General features: G+C 55.0%; 6 protein-coding genes across 6 annotated transcripts; 4 read left to right on the top strand and 2 right to left on the bottom strand.

Annotated features, from left to right (window-relative positions):
* Positions 1-144: 144 nt before the first annotated feature.
* On the top strand, positions 145-8,760 carry J7T55_003893 (uncharacterized protein; the record flags this gene model as incomplete). Its single annotated transcript, XM_053143246.1, has 11 exons — positions 145-318; positions 374-452; positions 510-575; positions 640-752; positions 968-1,310; positions 1,370-1,460; positions 1,534-1,690; positions 1,755-2,607; positions 2,695-7,442; positions 7,507-7,830; positions 7,906-8,760. 11 exons carry the CDS (start codon positions 145-147, stop codon positions 8,758-8,760), a joined length of 7,803 nt encoding a protein of 2,600 aa, XP_052994136.1.
* A 1,719-nt stretch (positions 8,761-10,479) lies between these two features.
* Positions 10,480-12,138, top strand: J7T55_003892 (trehalose-phosphate synthase; the record flags this gene model as incomplete). The annotated part of the gene is made up of 2 exons (XM_053143245.1): positions 10,480-10,783; positions 10,856-12,138. The coding sequence occupies 2 exons, from the start codon at positions 10,480-10,482 to the stop codon at positions 12,136-12,138; spliced, it is 1,587 nt and encodes a 528-aa protein (XP_052994135.1).
* Positions 12,139-12,995: 857 nt separating this feature from the next.
* J7T55_003891 (uncharacterized protein) lies at positions 12,996-15,651 on the bottom strand (the record flags this gene model as incomplete). The annotated part of the gene is made up of 2 exons (XM_053143244.1): positions 12,996-15,430; positions 15,633-15,651. The coding sequence occupies 2 exons, from the start codon at positions 15,649-15,651 to the stop codon at positions 12,996-12,998; spliced, it is 2,454 nt and encodes an 817-aa protein (XP_052994134.1).
* Positions 15,652-16,635: 984 nt separating this feature from the next.
* J7T55_003890 (prenylcysteine oxidase) lies at positions 16,636-18,510 on the bottom strand (the record flags this gene model as incomplete). The annotated part of the gene is made up of 2 exons (XM_053143243.1): positions 16,636-18,206; positions 18,378-18,510. 2 exons carry the CDS (start codon positions 18,508-18,510, stop codon positions 16,636-16,638), a joined length of 1,704 nt encoding a protein of 567 aa, XP_052994133.1.
* Positions 18,511-19,215: 705 nt separating this feature from the next.
* On the top strand, positions 19,216-21,051 carry J7T55_003889 (t-complex protein 1 subunit zeta; the record flags this gene model as incomplete). The annotated part of the gene is made up of 4 exons (XM_053143242.1): positions 19,216-19,257; positions 19,318-19,412; positions 19,493-20,751; positions 20,807-21,051. 4 exons carry the CDS (start codon positions 19,216-19,218, stop codon positions 21,049-21,051), a joined length of 1,641 nt encoding a protein of 546 aa, XP_052994132.1.
* A 396-nt stretch (positions 21,052-21,447) lies between these two features.
* Positions 21,448-22,818, top strand: J7T55_003888 (uncharacterized protein; the record flags this gene model as incomplete). The annotated part of the gene is made up of 2 exons (XM_053143241.1): positions 21,448-21,573; positions 21,646-22,818. The coding sequence occupies 2 exons, from the start codon at positions 21,448-21,450 to the stop codon at positions 22,816-22,818; spliced, it is 1,299 nt and encodes a 432-aa protein (XP_052994131.1).
* Between the last annotated feature and the right edge of the window lie 186 nt (positions 22,819-23,004).

Here is a 23,004-nt window from a genome sequence, read left to right as displayed (position 1 = left end):
TTGAGATGAGTAATTAGGCACCCAGTCCAAAGTCTAAGTGCTTACCGTCCATCTTTGAGGCACAAACACAACACGCCAGCATACTTCATCTCCCTAATATTCTTCTTCATTTTTGAAGTCCAATATCTTCCTGAGCTGGACAACATGGAGCCCATAGCAGTTACGGGCTTCTCCTTCAAGCTGGCCCAGGGGGCCGAAGATGAGGCCAGCTTGTGGGAGATCTTGGAGAGTGGAAGAAATGTCATGACACCGTATCCTGAGTCTCGAGTGAAGAACATTGACGCTTTTCACGAAGCAAACTCTGCTGCCCAGAATAACGTACGTTCATGAGTTCTGCACTTGTGGAAGAGTATAATCCTAACCTTATGTAAAGCTACCATCTAGAGGAGGTCACTTCCTGAAGGGAGATCCTGCTGCTTTCGATGCACCTTTTTTTTCCATCACCCCCAAAGGTCAGCAAAACCCAGGAGCTTGTAATTACCGAGTTTATATGCTGAAATGAAGAACAGAGGCGGCCGCTATGGACCCTGCACAGCGTATGTTGCTGGAAACGGCGTATCGAGCCCTGGAAAATGGTATGTTGTTGTCTCACTAAAACCTGTGAATGCTTCTTGTGTGATCATTTCTGATGAAGTATAGCCGGAATCCCTGTTGAGCGTGTGGCGGGTACCAAGACGGCTGTCTTCTCCGGTTCCATGACGGAGGATTACATGAGAATCGTGGTCAAGGCCCCTGATGAAGCGCCAACACACGTATCTAGTGGTACATCGCCAGCCCTGTTGGCCAACAGACTCGGATGGTACTTCGATCTTAGGGGACCAAATATGCAAGTAGACACTGCTTGTTCTTCGAGCATGGTTGCCACCCATCTGGCCTGCCAGAGCTTGCAGAGAGGAGAAGCATCCATGGTGAGGAAAAGAATGCGTCGATAACTCATCAGAAGATCCCATAGCTGACCTCTTCTCAGGCACTGGTCACCGGCTCTAACGTGATCTTGAGCCCGGAGACGTCCATGTATCTGGGCAACCTCAATCTGTTGTCCAAAGATGGACTGAGCTACAGTTTTGATCAGCGAGCAAACGGATACTCAAGGGGCGAAGGCATCGTGGTGCTTGTCATGAAGAGACTCAGCGACGCCATCAGAGATGGAGACGTCATCCGCGGAGTCATCAGGGCAACATCATCGAACTCAGATGGAAGGACCCCGGGTATAACTCAGCCAAGCGTCACCGCCCAGGAGGAGCTCATCCGAGGGGTATATCAGAGTTGCAATCTCGGCCTCGAATCGACACGATACGTAGAAGCCCATGGTAAGTGGCACTTTAGAACCCTACTGATTGAGACATCCGGACTGAAATGATTTGAATAGGTACCGGGACGCAAATTGGAGACACGACCGAGATGAAGGCCCTAGGTAGAATCTTCAGGTCGAGCCGTTCTCGAGAAGAACCGCTATATGTGTAAGTGCTCTTTGAAATTCATCAACCCCAAATCCCTTCGACACGATCGCAATTCTCCTAACAATGTACACAGAGGCTCTTTGAAAGCCAGTTTCGGCCATACAGAAGGCGCCAGTGGACTTGCAAGTATCATCAAGTGCATCTTGATGCTCGAAAAGGGTATCATACCACCCAATGCATTGTTCGAGAAGCTGAACCCCAAGATCCCCGCGAGATCCAGCAATATCCAGGTACTGCAGCGTGCGCTCAATCCTACTGTCAATGGCCCAAGTATGCTAACGGAATGGCTTTCAGATTCCCACAAAACGCATCGCATGGCCGTGTGACGGTCTTCGTCGGATCTCTATCAACTCATTCGGGTTCGGCGGGTCCAATGGACACGCCATTATGGATGACGCGCAAGGCATGCTAGCAATTCTCGCTGTCAACGGGGCTCGCCGCACTCTCGCCCCTTTATCGCCCCCAAAGCCGGCACAGATCGAGAACGGCATCCCAAACGGCAATGGCATGCTGAATGGTCATGGCTTGCCAAATGGTCACGATATCCCAAATGGCGATGGCTTATCAAATGGCCATGTCGTCACAAATGGTCATGCTACGCCAAATGGTGTCAATGGTGCTGGTACCCCTAATGGCCTCAACGGGTCAAAGCATGCATCTGTCGGTGTTAAGCAGAAGCCCATCCCGCAGACAAGCACACAGGAGGAGCCCACGCAGGAGACAGCTGACCATGTGCCCTCCTCTCCCAAAGCGTCAAGCTACGAACTGCTCGTATGGTCGGCGAAAGACGAGGCCACTCTGACGAAAATGCTGCAAGACCACGAGCAGTACTTTACAACTAACATCTATGGGTCCGCGCCCCGACTGGAGAAGCTCGCATACACTCTTGCGGCTCGGCGCAGCGTCATGAACTGGAGATGCTACTCTGTTGTAAGCACCGACATGTCTGCTGAGAACCCCGCCCGTCTCCAGCCTTCCAGAGGGGTTCGACCTTCCCGCGAGAAGGGGCTAGCCTTCGTCTTCACTGGTCAGGGAGCCCAGTACGCACGCATGGGTCTGGAGCTTCTGCAGTATCCTGTGTTTGAGTCGTCACTTGCCAAGGCAGATAGCTTTTACCACCAGCTGGGCGCCGAGTGGTCGATCCTAGGTAAGAAAGAAACCCCATTCTCTGGACAATATTCCTTGACCCAACACGCTCACGGGAAATACTGACGATCAAAATTTGTGTATACAGACGTGTTACAGAACGGAACAGGAATTGACACGCCCGGTATCAGTCAACCGCTGTGCACAGCCCTGCAGCTTGCGCTCGTTGATCTGCTTGAAGATCTCGGTCTTGTTCCGAATGTCGTGGTTGGCCACTCGTCAGGCGAGGTTGCCGCGGCGTACTCTGTTGGGGCTCTGTCATTCGAGTCGGCCTGCAAGGTTGCTTACTACAGAGGATGGCTTACCGGAAAGCTGGTGAAGTCCATCAGCGCGGACCCCGGTGCTATGATGTCTGCCAACCTCCCGGAGGCCCAAGTCGATGCATATCTGGAGAAGGTCGGGCTGGACGTAAGCGCGTCAACCAGGAAGATACATGTCGCCTGCGTCAACAGTCCGTCCAACGTGACCCTGTCTGGCAACGAGAAGGCCATTGATCAGCTCAAGGAACACCTTGACGCCGACGGGATATTCAGCCAGAAGCTGAGGACAGGGGTTGCTTACCACTCCCCTGTCATGAAGGCCATCGTCGAGGAGTACCTCAGCTGTGTCGGCCCTGTGGAGGCGAGACCTTCAGCCCACAACACGGCCGCCTTCATGGTGTCATCCGTGACAGGTCAGAGCATCTCACCCGCTTCGCTTTCCAATGGACAGTACTGGGTGGACAACCTAGTCTCGCCTGTCCGGTTCGCCGATGCACTGCAGTACATCGTTCTTGGAGCACCCAAAATGGAAAGTGGCTTCAAGACGGTGACCGACTTCCTCGAGGTTGGACCTCATGCGGCTCTGCGGCGGCCTGTGCAAGACACATTGAGACAGGCCGTTGGCGGCGGAAGCTTCAGATATACATCTCTGCTTTCCAGATTCGAATCGCCAGTCAAGAGCGTGCTGACGACGGTGGGCGCGTTCTTCACCCAGGGATACCCGGTGTCCATCACGGCGGCGATACGACAAGGTAGTGATAGCGAGCAACACCCTTCATATCTCGTCGATCTTCCCCAATACCCCTTTGACCATACCCAGCTGCACTGGCACGAGTCCCGTATCAGCCGCGACTGGCGTTTCCGCGAGCCCGTCCCCAGGACGGTCTTGGGCACACGCTCGCCGGATTGGAATCCGCTGCTCCCCCGATGGCGAAAGCTTCTGAGCGTGGAGGACATGCCGTGGATTGCAGACCACATCATTGACAAGACCATCCTCTACCCCGCGACAGGGAGTATCATGATGGCTTTAGAGGCCGTGAAGCAGATGGCCAATCCCCATAAGCACATCCTCGGTTACTACGTCAAAGAAGCCTCCTTCACAGCCCCTATTATCATCCACCAAGAGGGAACAACCGAGGTTACAACAGCTTTGCGTCCACTGCATCAGGCCTACGAGAAAACTTCTCAGCGCTTCGAAGTCCAGCTCTTTGCTTATATAGACACCTTCTGGAGCCAGTGCTTCAGTGCCACTATCCATATTGAGTATGAAGAGGCCCTTGACGAGGTGGACGGTGGACATGAGGCGCAAAGTACGGCCCAGAGCCTTGCCCAACGCTACATGCAGGCCAAAGAATCCTCCAACAAGCGTGTCGAGAAGGACAACTTCTACCAGTGGCTTTACAACCACGGCCTCAAATATGGCGAAAAGTTCTCGCTAGCCGAGGACCTACACTGGGACGGCCATGAGCGGACGACAGCGCGCGTCAGCGTCGAACCACCGCTGGAAGCGTATGCAGGCGTTGTTCACCCCGCGGTCCTCGATGCCGCCTGCCATATTTGCTACGCCGCACCGTCAGAAGGCGCATCGGTATCCCTACCGACTATCATCCCCCACAGGATGCGGTCCGCCTGGATCTCAGCCAAGGGCTGGCAGCATCCGGAGACAAAGGAGATCAGGGTGGCGACGGAATCGAAGTTGAAGACCGTCGGATCGGGCATAGAGACGTCCGTCGTGGTCCTGGCAGATGATGGGTCGCCGCTCTGCCACATTGAGGACTTTGAACTATCCCCAGTCCTGAGCAACGATCCAAGCAGCAGCGAGAGGAAGACAAAGCCGATCCATCTCATCGAGTGGAAGCCGCAGCTGTCCTTGCTTGAGCAGGACGCGTTGCAAACCTACTGTGGGACACCCTCTTCCTCGGAAGAAGAGAGACCCGTGGTCGAGCTCAGGAAGATACTGCAGTCTATCGTGCGGCTGAAGGCTCGGGAGCTTAGGTCTTTCGACTCATCAGCGATGCCGCCGCATATCAAAGAGTATGTGGGTTGGATCATCAGCCAATACCAATCATTGCAAGACAGCACAGATGCCGAAGTTCTCGATGAGGCCAGCCTGAATTCCGCTTTGGAGGACCTGGTATTGGAGAAACCATCCTGGAGGATCTTGACAGAGATTTCTCAGTACCTGACCACTCTTGCCAGTGCGAAATGCGATGTTGACGCACAGCCCTTCTCAGCGGCGGCAGCACAAGACTTTCACAAAGACTTCCTCGACCGCATCTGTGATGGCAGGCTTACTCGTTACCTGGAGCTTCTGGTGCATCAGACCCCCGAGTTGAAGATTCTCGAGGTCGGCTCTGGTGGCGACAAGGGCTCTATCACCAGTTTCCTGCTGTCCATACTCCATCAGGTTGAAGACCGTACGGCTGGCATGGCCTTTGCTGAATATGTGTATACCGATGCATCAGCGGAGGCCCTTGACCAGGCCCGAGAGCAGCTCGTGGACCACGAAGATCGGATGATGTACAAGAGTTTGGACCCGAGAGAAGATATGACCAAGCAAGGTTTCGAGGCCGGTTCATATGACTTGATCGTGGCTTGCTACGCCTCGCGCGTAGCTGGCAGTCTGTCAGCGACCCTAAAGAGTATTCGGCATGTTCTGAAGCCAGGAGGTCACCTTATTCTGCACGACATAACTGCGACGGATTCGCTTATCACGGACTTCGCATTCGGAGTCCTGCCGGGTTGGTGGTCTGCTGAGGACAAGACGCAAGACACTCAGAGGCCGACCATGACAGATGCTGAGTGGCATTCTTTGCTAAAGGAAAGTGGATTCTCTGGAAACGACCTGGTCGTAAGAGACTATCAATCCGATGCTGCGCATCACGCTAGTATCATACTCTCCACTGCCCTGGATGCATCCACAGCTCCATCGTCAACTACCCAAAGCAGGACTCTGCTGGTCGTGGATGGCGACGATGAGCATCAGAGGAGCGTGGCTACATCCTTGGCTGGAGACCTGTCCGTCTCAAGCGGACGAAAGGCCGATGTCTATCCCGTCACTGCTTGGGCCGATGCAAAGGTGAAAGAAAACGACTTGGTGGTTTTCCTCGCCGATCTAGGCAGGCCGTTCCTGGCCAACATTCCTGAGCCCACGTTCGACGTCCTCAAGAACTGGATACAGCAGGCTGAGAACCTCTTATGGGTCACGTCTGCGGACATCCAAGACACTTCAACAGCAGCAAGCTTATTTGCTCATTCTGGTCTGAAGGACGGCTTCCTCCGTTCACTGCGCGCAGAGTTCAACAGCAAACATATCGTCTCGCTCTCACTGGAGGGATCGGGGAAGAAGGAGGATAGTACAGCCGGCAATACCAAGCATATTGCAACGGTCTTGGACTGCGCGTTCGGAGCTGCCGGCGCGAGTGCGCCGCCATCCACTGAGCTTGAATTCCGTGTCCGGGACGGTCAGATCTTGGTACCGCGTCTAGTTGAGGACAACGAGAGCAACCGGGAACTAGCCTCATGCGACCACCCCGAGATGCGCACCGAGCCGTGGCTCCCAGGCCCGCCACTCAAGCTCGACATGGGCATGCGCGGGCACCTGGAGACGCTGCGCTTCGAGGAGGACACTGACTACCACGAGGCGGACCTGGGCCCGGACGAAGTCGAGATCGAGGCTCGTTCCTGGGCCGTGAACTTCCGCGATGTGTTCGGCGCCCTTGGCCGGTTGGAGCACGAGGCCTTCTCCTTTGGGTCGGATTGTGCCGGAGTGGTGACCAGAGTTGGCCGGGAGTGCTCACGCATTAAGCCTGGGGACCGCGTCTGCATGCTTGCAACGGGCTGTATGCGTACGTTCCCGCGGGCAGGTGAGCGGCTTGTCGTCCCAATCCCGGAGTCGCTGTCGTTTGAGGAGGCCTGCGCCGTTATCAACCCAGCCATCACGGCCTGGCAGGCCCTGATGGAGGTGGCACGCCTACGCGAGGGCGATAAAGTGCTGATCCACTCGGCCTCGGGCGCGACGGGACAGCTGGCCGTACAAATCGCACAGCTTGCCGGCGCTGAGGTGTTTGCCACGGTAGGGTATGAACACAAGAAGAGGCTGCTGATGGACCAGTATGGCATCCCGGAGGATCACATCTTCTATAGCAGGAATACCTCGTTCGCAAGTGGTATTATGAGGGTAACGGGTGGCTATGGCGTCGATGTTGTCCTCAACTCGCTGGTCGGGGAAAGTCTGCGGGCCTCGTGGGAGTGCATTGCCCCGTATGGAAGGTTCATTGAGATTGGAAAGGCCGACATCAACGCAAACTCCTCATTGCCCATGGCGCACTTCGCCAACAACGTCATGTTCTGTGCGGTCGATCTGAGGCACCTCTTCTTCGACACGGGAAGGAAAGAGACTGCAAGCAGGCTTATGGAGAAGGCCATGGGCCTGGCTTCTGATGGCCGCATCTACTACCCCCGGCCTCTGCATGTGTACGATGTCAACGCTGTGGAGGATGCCTTCCGTTATTTCCAGAGCGGCAAAAATACTGGTCGCATTGTGATAAGAGTGGATCGTTCAACTCAAGTCCAGGTAAGGAGCTTCGCAAGAATCAATTTCTGGATTAGACGCAGATAACTAACGACTTCGTGTTCAGAAATATCTCATTAACAAGAGAACCTGGTCATTCAAGGAGGACGCCACGTACCTTGTTGCTGGAGGGCTGGGTGGGATCGGCCGGTCCATACTGAGATGGCTAGTGAAGAGGGGCGCGAAACACTTGATTGTCCCATCAAGATCAGGATTAGCAGATTCTGGAGCAGCTGCCGATGTTGTGGGCGAACTTCGTGAGCAAGGCGTCACTGTTGTGGCACCAAAGTGTGATGTCTCGTCGCTCGAGTCAATCTCGCAAGTGCTTGAGGAATGTGGCAGCACGATGCCACCCGTCCGTGGATGCATCAATGCAGCCATGGTGCTTAGTGTAAGTCCTCCGGCGAGACCCAGACCTGCGTTGAATTGCTCTCGGTTCTCTCAGTCGCTGACAAAACCCCTACAGGACGCCATTTTCGACAATATGAGCTATGACCAGTGGTCCAGTACCATCCGCTCCAAGGTCCCGTCCTCTTGGAACCTACATCTCCTGCTTCCCGACGTGGATTTCTTTATCATGCTGTCATCTGTCGCCGGCGTTCTTGGACACCCCGGCCAGACGAACTATGCAGCCGGGAATACCTTCCAAGATTCCCTGGCCCACTACAGAACCTATCACGGCCAGAACGCTCTATCCATCGACCTCGGCGTCATGGGCGACGTGGGCCGTGTGGCCGAGACGGAGAACCTGCAGAGGCACTTGGAGCGAACACAAGGCCTCGACCCGATCGAGGAGCACGAATTCCTCTCCCTGCTGGACGTGTGCTGCGACCCTATACGGCCCATCACTGGCCCGGACGCCGCCGGATGTCAGATCTCCATGGGCCTCATGACACCAGCCGACAGGTTGTCTCGCGCGCTGGAGCCCCTGGAGTTCCTCCATCGGCCGCTGTTCGCCTACTTCAGCCGGCCCCGTGGGGGCGCCTTGCAGCACGCCGGCTCTGCTGCCGCCGGCGGTGACGCCGTCGACACCGCAGAGCTGTTCCGGCAGGCGGCGTCACCCGAGGATCGGGCGGCTGTGGTGGTGGATGCGCTCGCCAAGAAGTTGGCGCGGGCCCTTGCTATCAAGCCTGATGATGTTGACGTGACACAGCCCCTTCATGCCTTCGGTGTAGACTCCCTTGTTGCCGTGGAGCTGCGGAATTGGATGGGGAAGCAGTTTGCTGCGGATGTGCCGGTATTTGAGATCATGGGCGGCAGTACGGTGCTGGCGGTTGGAGAGCTGGTAACGAAAGTCAGTCAGATCGCAAGGAGCGGTTGAGAGACATTTAGATCCGAGCTAGAATTAGGACGAATGGATTAGAGAGTTCGTTTATTAGAGTCGTCTGCCAAGTACATCATGTTCAACCAACTCGTACTGGTACACGGCTGTTGAAAATTGAGGCTGCCTGGCCATTGCCCTTGGGCCTTTCACTCGATCATCGAGTGGCATTCAGTCGCCGAATCTGCAATTCTGTAAGACAGACCAGCTCTGTTGGAGTAGATACTAGAACTCATATCCAAAGCTGAAGGGCTGGATTGTGTGGAATTATTCCCTGTTGACAACTTTCGCATACATGTCCCACAAGGGTTGATGCAAATAGCCGGCCCTGGTACAGACTCAGGCAAGTATAGGGCTCAAGACGAGTCCCTTACCCCTTCCTCAGATGAGTGTATCCATTCCTGTCTTCTCAAATATCACGGGCGCTCGGATGTTGGAAGAGCTGCCGGGACAGTCAGTCCGAATTAATGAGGAGCAGGATACTGGAGGTGCGCAAATCCAGTAATCCACCGTCTACTTGGTTGTCCAGACAGGCAGACCAAGGTTGAATGGTCTGGAAGGGTCGTGGCAAAACGATTGGGCGGCAGTAGAGCAGATAGCTTAATAGGGCTGTCACCAAGCCCCTGCCATGTTGTTATCACGCTTGGAGCGGTCTTGGCCGGTGATATTAGAGCCTAGCAGGGTTGGTGCATGCTGCCGGACCAAGACGTCCTCCATAGATGTAGGGTGCTTCCTGCTTGTGAGCCGTGACAGTTGAGGAGACACATAGTCATGCTCAATCCAGACCATTTGAGAGCACTGGAGAACTGAGACGAGACACTGTGAAGCTCAACCCACCTCGCCCAACGTCTAACGGATAACGGCTGGCTGGCGGGGCAGTGGGGCAGCTTTGTTCGTTATCGATAGCGGGATGACAAGGATGTGTCATATTCAAGTACTGTTCATGTACCCTGGTATCGGCAGTCGAAGTCAACAGAAGATGGACAAAACGATATGCCGCAACAAACATGGGGAGAATTCAGATAAATTCAGCCAGAGTTGCTAAATATCTCAACTACCTCACTAGCATTGGTCAGAAAAATCTAAAGCGCAGGAATGCAGGCGATCAAGGTGCTGGTCTACCTGAATAAGTGCCACTCGAATTCAAGGAAATGGGTACTTGGTTCCCAAAAATTAACGGTAGGTACTTACCCCGGCACAAGCGCCCATCCACTTTTGACCGCAAAATTACGTCGGTCGCATGTAGCTCAAAGCATTTTGGGCGGAATGAAAGCTCCAGCCTCAGCCTGTGTCTACATTTTGAGGATTCCTCTCTGCCAACTTCCATTCTAGAACCATCGTCGTCACACCTTGCCATACCAATCCAACCTATCTGCTCTCTCGCTCCAGCCAAGCACCCTCTTCCCTGCCCACCTTCCTTTGAGGCAATATTTCTGCCCTCTGACCACATCATATCTCGACCTCTCGACCTCTCGTCGCCCAATCCAGTGCACCACTCAACAGTCACCTCAGGCCCAATATACCCACCCCGCCATCGACTGAGCCTGTCCTCCTCCCATCGGTCGATTCCTCCAGGACCTGCCTGTTCTTAGACAAGGAACCTCTTAAACACAGAGAAAACCATCCAAGCCCCATTGCGACCGTCCATACGAGGCCAACAAATACAGCAGGGCGCATTCTCGGTCGCATCGACAATATCCTACATTACATACCTTCAGCATGCCGAACGAAGAGCCCAACACAAACGGCAACAGCCGCCTACGCATCATCTCGAACCGCCTGCCCCTGACCATCAAGCGCAGTGACGATGGCCAGTACAATTTCTCCATGTCCTCTGGTGGCCTTGTCACCGGCCTGAGCGGTCTGTCCAAGACCATGACCTACGAGTGGTACGGCTGGCCTGGTTTGCAAGTACCCGAAAACGAGACTGGCCACATGAAGGACATGCTCAAGAAGGAGTGCAATGCTCACCCGGTCTTCATCGACGACGATCTGGCCGACAAGCATTACAATGGTTTCTCCAGTATGCTCCCCGCCCTGTCCTGACCCCCTCCCGCAACACCACGCCACATTGTGCTGACATCCTGTTACACAGATGAGATTCTTTGGCCACTCTTCCACTACCACCCCGGCGAGATCACCTTCGACGAGTCTGCCTGGGCCGCCTACCATGAAGTCAACCAGCTCTTTGCCAAGACTGTCGTCGCCGACGTCGAGGACAATGACATGATCTGGGTCCATGACTACCACCTTATGCTCCTTCCCCAGATGCTGCGGGAGCTGATTGGCGACTCCAAGAAGAACGTCAAGATCGGCTTCTTCCTCCACACTCCCTTTCCCTCTTCCGAAGTCTACCGTATCATCCCCGTCCGCGAGGCCCTCCTGTATGGCGTCCTGCACTGTGACTTGATCGGCTTCCACACCTATGACTATGCCCGTCACTTCTTGTCCTCATGCAGCCGTATCCTGTCAGCAACAACAACACCCAATGGCGTCGACTTCAACGGGAAGTTTGTAACTGTCGGCGCTTTCCCCATTGGTATCGACCCGGAAAAGTTCGTCGAAGGCCTTAAGAAACAGAAGGTCCAGGAGCGTATCGCTGCGCTGGCACGCAAGTTCGAGGGCGTCAAGCTCATCGTTGGTGTTGACAGACTGGACTATATCAAGGGCGTGCCTCAGAAGCTTCACGCATTGGAGGTCTTCCTGACAGAGCATCCCGAGTGGATCGGCAAGATTGTCTTGGTACAGGTTGCCGTGCCATCTCGGCAGGACGTCGAAGAGTACCAGAACCTGCGCGCAGTGGTGAATGAGCTCGTCGGCCGCATCAACGGCCGGTTTGGCACGATCGAGTTCATGCCCATCCACTTCCTGCACCAGAGCGTCAGCTTCGAGGAGCTGACGGCCCTGTACGCCGTCTCCGACGCCTGCTTCGTGACCTCGACGCGTGACGGCATGAACCTGGTCTCGTACGAGTACATCGCCACGCAGCGCGAGCGCCACGGCGTCATGATCCTGTCCGAGTTCACCGGTGCCGCGCAGTCCCTCTCTGGCTCCCTGATCGTCAACCCCTGGAACACGGAGGACATGGCAAATGCGATCCATGATGCTGTGACCATGTCGGCCGAGCAGCGCGAGGCCAACTACCGAAAACTGGAGAAGTATGTGTTCAAGTACACGTCCGCGTGGTGGGGCAAGCAGTTTGTCACCGAAATGAAGCGGCTGGACGCTACCGTAGGCAAGGGCCAGGGCGGCATCCCCGTCGGCAATGGACCACCCAAGATCCCCTTGAAGGAGAAGATCAACGACAAGATCAAGGGTGCCGTAGAGACTGTCACGGGCGGAAAGGCTGGCGACAAAGAGACCGAAGAGGCGTCCTAGAAAGCCCGCGGACGTCCAAAGTCGGGCAGCCACCCGTGGAGTCAATATTGAGAAATGACATGGTGTGGCAAACACTGAACTGAGAATTACCAGGGAAATCGTTTCGACACATACACTGTGGCACTACCGCTTGAGAAGCAAGATTGGGTGGGTGGTTGGACGGATGACACAACCTAACCTACAAAACCCACATAGTTCCGGTTATCACTACTTGTAGCATTTGGAGTTGGAGTCTCGGAATAGGCACAATACAGGCGTTTCCCTTCTGGAACATTCTCGTGAGCCGTTGTATGAATCAGTGCCATAATATCTAGTGTCACATATCAGATACCGTTGCCCTCTGCAGTAAGTGATCAATCGTTTGGTATTCCAGCTATCTAAGGTATCTATCTTATGTATCATGATCCCACGTCATTCACCCATAGAGCCCAGCCTGTTTCAGTCACAGCATGAACGGCAAGAAATAAGGTGGGCCTGGAACCATTTCATTCTTATACGCACTCGCATGGGGGAGGTATCTAAGCACTTGTCAAAAATAGACAGAAAAGAAGCACGCAGTAGGTAATCAGTCAAGGTGAAGCGAAATCAAGGACAAAAAAGAAGTCTCGATCCCAGGAGGGACCGAACAAGCCGTATTGTTGGTAAAACGCCCCAAGCTGTGAAATCAAATAAGCCACTCCGGTGCTGTCCCTGCCCTTGTTGTCCCTCATATGTCCCCACATTCAAAGCCCCTTGATTCTCGTTTTGAGGCAACGACACTAAGCTCGCCTAGAGGAAGGGCGATCCCACTGTAAAGCTAACACGCTAGTCGAGGTATCTCACAACACACTGCAGCCACTAAGGCCAATATCCGACATCTAGTATGGCGAGTTGACGATATCCTCCTTCCTCAGCCGGTCAACAGGACCACCCCTCCTAGGCGTGGAATAGGCACCAGCGCTGCGTCTCGTACTCGGGCCCGCGATACTCTCGCGGGTAGGTCGCTTGAGCTTCTCCTTCTGCAGCATGTTGACCTCGTTCGGCAGCGCGTAGATGACGTTGCGGTCGCTTCCAAATCGGAAGTCATCCGCCTTGACAGTATCCGCATAGCGCTTGATCATGTACGGCGCCTTCTGTCCCCTCAGGACCCGCTTGAGGTTCCACTCGATCACATAAGGGCCCGTGGCCGAGATGATTGAAGTCTCCTCCGAGTTCTGGCCGGCGTTGAACTTGGCTGGGGTGAAAGACACTCCCTTGCCGGTTTCGTAGGCGAATTGGGCAACGTGCTCCGGCGTCAGCGCCAGACGGCGGGGCTGTGGTTTTGCATCTGCGGCGAAGGACTTCTCAAAGCCAAGCTTGCCCTCATTCTTGCCAGACTTTTGCTGCGCGTCGATGAGGAGCAGGTACGTACGGCAAGTTGCCAACACCCAACGACCGTCAGCAGAGACGTCAAGCCCGATGATGGGCTCGCCGAGGGCGGGAATATGCGTCTTTGCGTTGATGCCGAGTCGGTCGAATAGTCGGATATCACCCTTGTTAGAGGCAACAGCAATGTGGCCCTTCTCTGTAGTTGCGACGGACGAGAAGTCGTTCTTGGAGACATATTGCTTCAGTTGTGAGTCAACGAGCTTGTTGCCCGACAGTCGAGGATCGACTCGGTAGAGGGCGTTGCGGCTGATACCGAGGAAGGTGGGCTCGGACGTCATCTGTGCGAATTTGTTCTCCGGAGCAAACGTGATGGCGTCGATATCATCATGGATCTTCCACTCGTCGACAACTTTGCCGTACTCAAGATCCATGCGGTAGAGCTTGTTAGGATCGGTGTCGTTTTGCAAGATCATATTGTTGTCCTCGTTGTGCAGCATCACCTTCTTGGGCGTGAAGAGCTTGCCATCAGGAGTCTCGACCTTGGAGATGGTGGTGCTGAACTCGAGCTTATTGTTGGGCGTATGCCTGAAGACGCCGATCTTGGAGCCCCGAACAACAAATGACCGGTCATGCTTGTAGCCAACGGCGATGGCTTTGTTTGTCTCCTTGTCGTTTGGCTTGACCGCGACGTCGTCCTCGTCCTCGTCGCTGTCGTAGTGCTCGCTCCGGGGGGCGTCATCGTCCTCTTCTTCCTCCTCCTCGGTATGCTCTTCCTCTTCCTCAGGCTCAGCCTCCTGAGCTTCAGCGTCCTCCATCGCAAGATCTGCAAAGGCATCCGTAACATAGTCACGCTCTGTCTCCTTTACTTTCGTCCACTTGATCTCGTTCAGCTGCTCCCAAAGAGCCCGAAGCAGCCCTTCCTGGAAACGCTCGAGCTGTGTCTGATCCTTAAACCGTAGCAGCCACGAGTAGGCAGAGCCATCATCAGAGAACTGATTGAAGATGAAGGATAAGAACTCAAAGTTGAACACAGGGTTGATGTCGGCAATGACGGGGATGCCAAGCCAGCTGCGGTCCTTGCTCTCCACATTGAGCCAGTACTTCCAGTTGCCAACCTCAGTGACTGTTGCAGTGACAGAGGCGTCCTGCAGGACGAAGGCGCCCGAGGGAAAGTCGAAGAAGTGAAGCTCCGCAGACTCGGCAGCTAATAGCTCACTCGGCTCCGGTGCAGCTTCGAACTTGGGAGGAGCGGTACTTCTTGCCTTGGGAGACGTCTCCTCGTGTTCTTCCTCGGCTGGCTGCTTGCCCCTCTTGACCCCAATATTGGTAGTAGTTGGGCGCTTGTTCAGAGACATCTGATCAACTGAGTCGATGGAACGACCAAGGGTGGGGCTGTGAATAGGACTCGCTTGGGGTATAGGCTGCTCGTCGAACTCGAACTGCTGCAGATCCTGGTCGGAAGCCGTTGTGAAAGGTTTGCGGTACTTGCGTTCGTACTGGCACTGCTTTGCCACGAGCTCGAATTGCTCGATCTGCTGGCCACCTGCGGCTGGGTCGCACACGAACTCGAAGACGTCGCCCGCGTCACCGCTGAGATCCTTCCAGCAAAGGACTTTCTCAGTCGAAGTCTCTCTATTCTTGACGCGGAAGTGGATGGCCTCGTCGAGGAGGAATGTCTTCTCGTCGCGATCGGATGCAAGAGCGTCGATTTCAGCGTCCTCACCTTCTTCCTCGGCTAGCAACTCGGCTTCACCTTCCTCAAAGACGCGCTGGACGACTAGTTGGTACTGGAAATCCTGACCGGTTCTTCGGATGCGAGCAGAGGCATCCTTGAAGATGAGCTCGGAGTAGCCCTTTGGAGAGAGAGGTCGGACTAGGTAGAGTTGGCCCTGGGGGAGCTCGATCATGGACTCTTGGCCACCAGCGCCGAAGATGAGTTTGCTGACTGAGACAGATGTTAGTTGGTGTTGGTTGGAAGTGAAACAAGACAAAGTCTTGGGTGTGATAGAATGGATGGTTGGGTTCCAGCTCCCTGGCCAGAGACCAGTGGCGATGATGTGACTGAGGGGTGTGTGTGCTGGTGTTTATGCAGATTGGCGGGGCAACAAGTCGGCAAGGCAGGACAGTGCAGTGCAATGAGGACTCACCATTTCGCAGGACGAACATCTTGACAGGTCAGCGACAGTCAAGATGGCGTGGAAGGCTGTACGCTGTTTTCAGTTCCGGGCCAGCGATGCGAGGGAAAGGTGGAAAGGTGCTGGATGTTGCGAGAGGTTGAAGGAGAATGAACTCGCAAAGCCCTGTCACTGCACCTGCTACTGATAGAAGATGATCAGCCTAGACCTCTGGGAAGGCAGGCACAGGGGAGGCCCCCGGTCGTGGTTGCTGCGTCATTCTAAGCGAGTGAATGAAAATTGGCCCAGGCCGCTGGGAGGCCTGAGCTTGCCACATGACGCACGGACATCGATTCCGCTAGGCCAAGGAAGGCAAGGCGCAAAGCAGCGTCTGATCTGGCATGCTACCTGCAGATGCACGAAAGGGGCACTCTCGTACCAGCAAGTTAAGACTCCGTGCGCACAGATCGTTCCTCTTTTCGCTTTGAGAATACAAGTCACTTGCCTTCCATACATGTATATACATAAAGATCCTGGCTCAGTTGGTATGTGTACCAGACCATGATATCTTCCTCCTTCGAAAGAACCCAGTCACATGCCTACGGGCTCTAGCAGGGAAAGTCGACCAGGCGAACTTTCTTTCCTGAGCCGAAATGATACACACGTCGCGTTTCGTCCAGGACATTGCTCACAAGGAGGGCACTTCTGCGCCCAACATAACAGGCTAAAATGTTTAATAATTTCCTCAGGGAACTTGACAGCGTTTCTACTTTATTGTAGCAGTGGTCTCAAGTCACATTCCTTTCCATGGTGTGCAAAGATACCGTGCCATACTCAACTGTTGGAACTAATCTCCCATGTCCAATTCCTGGTCTCGCTATGCCTACTCCTTTCCTTCCCGATAGAAATATTCCGAGCCTCAACGAAACCAAATAATTCCCCAATCCATTCCCTCATCAATCACGTCTAGTCTGAGTACCTACCTCAGGAACGATATCTTGACGAACTCCGCCCAAAACCGCTGCAACAAGGTCACCTACAGCTCTTCAGCAGCCACATGCGACTCCTCACTCTTCACCTCTGTCTGCTTCTCCGCAACCATAACAGTCTCGTCCGCTTCCATGCTCTCCGTCTCCTTCTCCTCAGTCACCGCATGCCCTGTGCTCAGGCCCAATGCGTCATCCACAATTAGCCTGGCCACATTCTTGCCCATAAGAGCATTCGTTTCCATTGTTGAGATGAAGCCTTCCATACCAGACGTATAGTAGACTCCGTTGCCAACGATAGGATCCTGGAACGTGACCCGCGGCAGGGCCTTGGGGTAAGAGTGAAAAACATGCTTGTGCAGCCACGAGACTGGCTCCACGACAACTGTATCGTTGTCTCCAGCAGGTGTAGCTGCAGGGGCCGCGCCAGTGAGCGTCTTAGGGACCTCGACACCCAGGACAGAGGAGAGGAACTCGGATGTGACCTCCATGGGCGAGAAGATCTTGTACAGATATTCCGTCTTGCCGGTCGATGGGTTGGTGATGGAACGTAGAGTACTGATGGAAAAAAATCCCGTCTTGCCTGCGCCCTCGAGGCCCGAGCTGCCGTCGGCAGCCTTGGCGAAAGCGGTGAGGACGCTCGTAGGGACCTGGGCGCCAGGCTTGAGACCGAGATACTCGGCGCTCAGCTGGAAGGGAGAGGCGAACAGCGTGACGTATAGCTTCACATAGGGAATCTCGTCGATGGCGGTCTGGAGGACGTCGTCGGAGGTCTTGATGTCGCTGAACTGGTATGGTGTGGCAAGGACAACATTGTCGAAAGCGACGCCAGCCGAGCCGCCGTTGACCAAGTATTTGGGGTTTGCCGCTCCCGGCTTCGTTCCCACAGAGATGGAAGAGACTGAGGTGTTCAGGTAGAGGTGAGCTCCCGACTTTGCAACCATCCGTTCGAAAATCTTCCAGTTGCCACCGACCACTGCCTTGGCTCCCTCGGGCGCCATAGAGACCATCGTATCAAGACCATGGATGGAGTCGAGGTTAGATGCGTAGTTGACCCTCGTGGCCGCCTCGACAATGTCATGTGAGAATGCCGCAGAGATGCCGTTGTCGGCCAAATATTGCTCCCCAGTCACGCTGGTGACCTTCACCAGATCCAACTCAAACGCCCGCGTGCTCAACGATCTGAAGGGGAAATATGGCTCCTCGTATAGCTTGAGGAACGTGGCCACGGTCGACTGCATAAGCTTCTGTGCTTTATACGGTGACGTGCCATACTTCCATAGTAGCTTCGTTATATCCCACCACCATGAGGTGCTGGAGGCAGACTCGTACACAAAGTTGTCGCCATCCCAGATCACGGTCAGTCGATCGGCGTCGCCATAGGGGTCCCGGAGATCCAAATCGAAGTCCTGGCTAGCATTCCACAAAATCTTATTAACGTCGACGAAAATACTGGCTCCAACCTCGACAGGCTCCGAGGGGATGCCGTAAGCATCGACCGTCAGAGTCCGGCCACCGATGCGGTCCGTCTTCTCATAAACAGTTATGTTTAATTCTACTCCAGCTTCAGAGGCATACTTCGATAAGTGATACGCAGCGGAAGAGCCGGCAGCACCCGCACCTAGAGATCGTGTCAGCAGCGAGGACCAGATAGTACATTGAAAAGTCCACCCGTGGTGCTGCCTTTCATATCGAGGCCCCTCTTGAAAAGGATTTCATGCCCAGTTCCATGCATGGCATGGGTAACAGGAACACGTGTTCGATGCTGCCCGTGGCTGAACGGCCCACTGACCTATAATAGCAACCTGTCTCACATTGCTCGCGGCATCGTCAACCAAGACAGACTGCGACGTGTCCGTATTGTCTGCTCCTGGTGAAGCAAGCAGACCAGGGATGGCCGCTTTGAAGCTATCAAGCCACTTCATCCTTGCTTCGGATCAGGATCAGGATCAGGATAATCAATGAGATCGACAAGGTCGACGTAGGTAAGATCAGACGGAGCCGAGCTCAGACGTATGTTGACCGAGTCGACAGAGCAACGGTCAAAGGGATGCAAAGTAAACAAGAGAATCAATACACGGCAAGATTAAAAACAAGGCTCAAGCATGCCTCCTTCTGTTACAAGTACAAAGACGCGCACGTCGTCCCCTCACTGGCTCGAGTATGATGAGGAAGCAACCACCTGCTCACGAAAGCTTGACGGGTCTATGGGATGGGGGAGAAGTGGTGGAACATTTCCAAACACTTGTCATTGTCTCATGCAGCCCTGTGGATGGCGAGTACCTTGCATGTGCACTGAAACGCGTGAGATGACAAGTACCTCCCATTCCAGGAGCTTCCAAGGTTGACACCGCCTGGCTGGCCCAAGCTCTCCCTCCTGTCGGGTTCCTCCTGCACTGTCCAGGACTGCCAGGCGGCCCCACGTCCCCTACCCCTGCCGGCAGCGTCTCCTAGCGGCAAGGCCAAAAATTCTAGAAGGTGAACGCGGAGAGAGGGACACAGAGCAGCTTGCAGCTTCATCACACCGCGGCGGCCTGAAGAAGACGACTGCATCCCCTCGAGCTCTCTCACCCCCCTGGAAAGCTCACACGCGACTGCTCAGCCCTCCTTCTCGATCGCACTCTGTCAAGATGTCGGCGGCACAACTCCTCAACCCCAAGGCCGAGTCAAGAGTACGGAGCTCCTTTCCGTGAACCCCTCCACATCCTCTGCTAACGGGTATCTGTCTACAGCGGCGGGGCGAAGCTCTCAAGGTCAACATCAGCGCCGGTGAGGGTCTGCAAGATGTCCTCAAGTCCAACCTCGGCCCCCTGGGCACGATCAAGATGTACGCCTGCCTTTCCCGACATATGCTTGTCCTTTGCTCTCAAGCGCAATCTGAACTGACCCTCAACGCGTCGACCACAGGCTCGTCGATGGCGCCGGCCAAATCAAGCTCACCAAAGACGGCAACGTCCTCCTCCGTGAGATGCAGATCCAGAACCCCACCGCCGTCATGATTGCCCGTGCTGCCACCGCCCAAGACGACATCTGCGGCGACGGTACCACCTCGGTCGTCCTGCTCGTCGGCGAGCTGCTCAAGCAAGCCGACCGTTACATCAGCGAAGGCCTGCACCCCCGGATCATCACCGATGGTTTCGAGATAGCCAAGACCGAGGCTTTGAAGTTTCTGGACTCGTTTAAGCTTTCCAAGGAGGTGGATCGTGAGCTGCTCCTCAACGTGGCGCGGACATCCCTGGCGACAAAGTTGAACGCTACGCTGGCAAACAAACTTACCCCTGATATTGTGGACGCCGTCCTGGCCATCTACGAGGCCGGTACCAAGCCCGATCTACACATGGTTGAGATCATGAAGATGCAGCACCGTACAGCAAGCGACACTCAGTTGATCAAGGGACTGGCGCTGGACCACGGTGCACGACACCCAGACATGCCTAAGAGGGTGGAAAACGCGTTTATCCTGACACTGAACGTTAGCTTGGAGTACGAGAAGACCGAGATCAACTCGAGCTTCTTCTACTCGAGCGCTGACCAGCGGGACAAGCTCGTTGACAGTGAGCGCCGATTCGTGGACGCCAAGCTCAAGAAGATTGTGGAGTTGAAGAAGGAGGTTTGCGGCAATGATCCCAAGAAGAACTTCGTCATCATCAACCAGAAGGGTATTGACCCTCTCTCGCTGGACGTTCTGGCGAAGAACGGTATCCTAGCACTCCGACGTGCCAAGAGGAGGAACATGGAGAGATTACAGCTCATCTGCGGTGGCATTTCACAGAACAGCGTCGATGACTTGTCACCCGACGTGCTAGGCTGGGCTGGTCAAGTCTATGAGCAGCAGCTGGGCGAGGAGAAGTACACATTCATTGAGGACGTCAAGGACCCCAAGTCAGTCACGCTACTGATCAAGGGCCCCAATGCGCACACCATCACACAAGTCACAGATGCGGTCCGTGATGGTCTGAGGAGCGTGTATAACATGATTGTCGACAAGAGCGTTGTGCCTGGTGGTGGTGCTTTCCAGGTCGCGTGCGCGGCGCACCTGAAGAGCGATGCTTTTGCAAAGACTGTCAAGGGCAAGGCCAAGTGGGGTGTTGAGGCGTTCGCAGATGCGCTCCTGATCATTCCCAAGACGCTGGCGGCGAACGCTGGCCACGATATCCAGGATGCTTGTGAGTGCAACTCATCTTCTCACCAATCCAGACCGTCTACTAATCCTCATTACAGTGGCTGCGCTCCAAGACGAGCACCGCGAAGGTGCAATCGTCGGCTTGGATCTGTCTACAGGCGAGCCCATGGACCCAACCTTGGAGGGTGTCTTCGACTCTTTCCGCGTGCTGAGGAATTGCGTTGCATCCAGCGCTGGTATTGCCTCGAACCTGCTACTCTGCGACGAGCTGCTGAAGGCCAGGCAAATGGGGCGTCAAGGTGGCCCAGGTCCAGGCATGGACGGACCCAATGACAGCATGTAACGGGAAAAGATAGATGTACGTCGAAGAGATGATACCATTGTAGAGGCAAGGCGTTTATAGTGTCTATATCAGAATGGCCAACGGTATAGAGACGCATCGGTACCATGTGGTCCCTTTTCGTCAACGTCCTCGGCAGCCTAATCAAGTCTACATATGCCAGCATGGGTATAGTCTTCTTTCAAGCCAATCTGGGGCAGCTCAGCAGAATTTCGACAGCGAAGCTGGACGATGTGACATTAGCAGGCTTCTCCCCAAACCACTCACATGCTTATCAGAGCTGATAAGAAGGACCCACTTTAAAGTTGTTGTGAGCTGCGAGCTCCAAGACAAATTTCGAACCCCGCCATCCGATGCAGCTGGTGTATAACGACGGCGATCTCTGCAAAGCAAGACAAAATGGCGCCATACGACAGTGACGACTCGCTCGACGAAGATCAGGACTATACAGAAACCAATGTCCTCCTCGGATACGCTTCCAAAGATGCAGACGAGGACACAATCAGCCGCCTAGGGGGCAGACCAGTGAGCCGGCCATCTCATCCAAGAAGACCACAAGCACGAACAAAACCGCAGAAGCTGACTTGTCCTCCATAGGAATGGCTCGATTCCTCCAAAGCACCATCCTCATCTCTCGCTCGCTGCAAGGTCTGCAATGACCTCATGGTGGTCCTCCTCCAGCTCAATGCCGAGCTAAACGAGCGCTTCCCAGGCCACGAGAGGCGGTTATACGTGTTCTCGTGCCGGCGGAAGTCATGTCGGCGGAAGGAGGGGAGCATACGTGCCCTGAGGGGAGTGCGAATTTCGGCTGAGGCGGCTGCGAAGGCTAAGCAACGCAAAGAGAAGGAGCAACAGGACAAGGAAGAGAAAGAGAAGGCTGAGGCGGAGAGGAAGGAGAAGGAAAAGGGCTTGGGCGAGGCACTATTCGGCGTCCAAGGCAAAGGAGCGTTTGGGGCCGGCGGAGCAGCGAACCCGTTCTCCTCAGGCGGCAGTTCTGCTGGCGCGAATCCCTTCGCGAAGCCTTCCGGAAACCCATTTAGCACAGGAAGCGCCGAGACAACACAAACAAAATCACCACAGCCCGAACCGGAGTCCGAACCGACATCATCCAAGTACTCCACGAAAGACCTACCCAAGACCTTTGCCGAAACACTATCCCTCAACAACCCCCAAGAAGCCGAGAAACTCGGCCCTCCTCCCCCGCCAGAGCCGTGGCCGTCAGAGTCCGAGCAGCCAAAGCTGTACCCCTTGAGCTACCTCGCCGACGCAGACTACGAGACACTTGACCCAATCCCGGCGCCGAAAGATGTCCCGACCAGCATGGACATCGACGACGGCGCCGGGGCCGGCTCAGGCGGCGGCAAGGAGGACAAGGACGTGTTCGAGAGCACGATCGACAGCACGTTCCAGAAGTTTGCGGACCGGCTCGCGCAGAACCCGGACCAGTGCATCCGCTACGAGTTCAACGGGCAGCCGCTGCTGTACAGCAAGACGGACGCCGTGGGCCGGAGGCTACACGACGGGGCGGGCGGTCGCGTGCCGCCCTGCCCCAACTGCCGCGGCGAGAGGGTCTTTGAGGTGCAGCTCGTGCCGGGCGCCATCGCCGAGCTGGAGAGCGAGGAGGATGGGCTTGAGGGCATGGACTGGGGCACTGTCATCGTTGGCACTTGCGCTACGGACTGCGTCCCGACGGGCACTGCTGATGGCGAGGCTGGGTATCTGGAGGAGTGGGCTGGTGTGCAGTGGGAGGAGTTGACGCAGAGGAGGTAGAGGGCTGGTGATAGATTTGCGCCGTCAAAACCGCAATCAGAGGGAGGACCTCGATGGTTCATTCGGTCCAGAATTTGGGGGGAGAAGCTGTGTACTAAACAGTCACGGTTCTTCTGGTTTGATAATTACTGGTGTTTCCAGGACATTCCAGACTTTAGTCCTAGCATGAGGAACATCCTGTGTGGA

This window comes from Diaporthe amygdali (genome assembly GCF_026229845.1).
Source record: "Diaporthe amygdali strain CAA958 chromosome Unknown NODE_13_length_1014660_cov_65_381101, whole genome shotgun sequence".
Classification (NCBI taxonomy): Eukaryota; Fungi; Ascomycota; class Sordariomycetes; order Diaporthales; family Diaporthaceae; genus Diaporthe; species Diaporthe amygdali.
The sequence above is the reverse complement of the archived record's forward strand: the minus strand, read 5'-3'. Positions and strand labels throughout refer to the sequence as shown.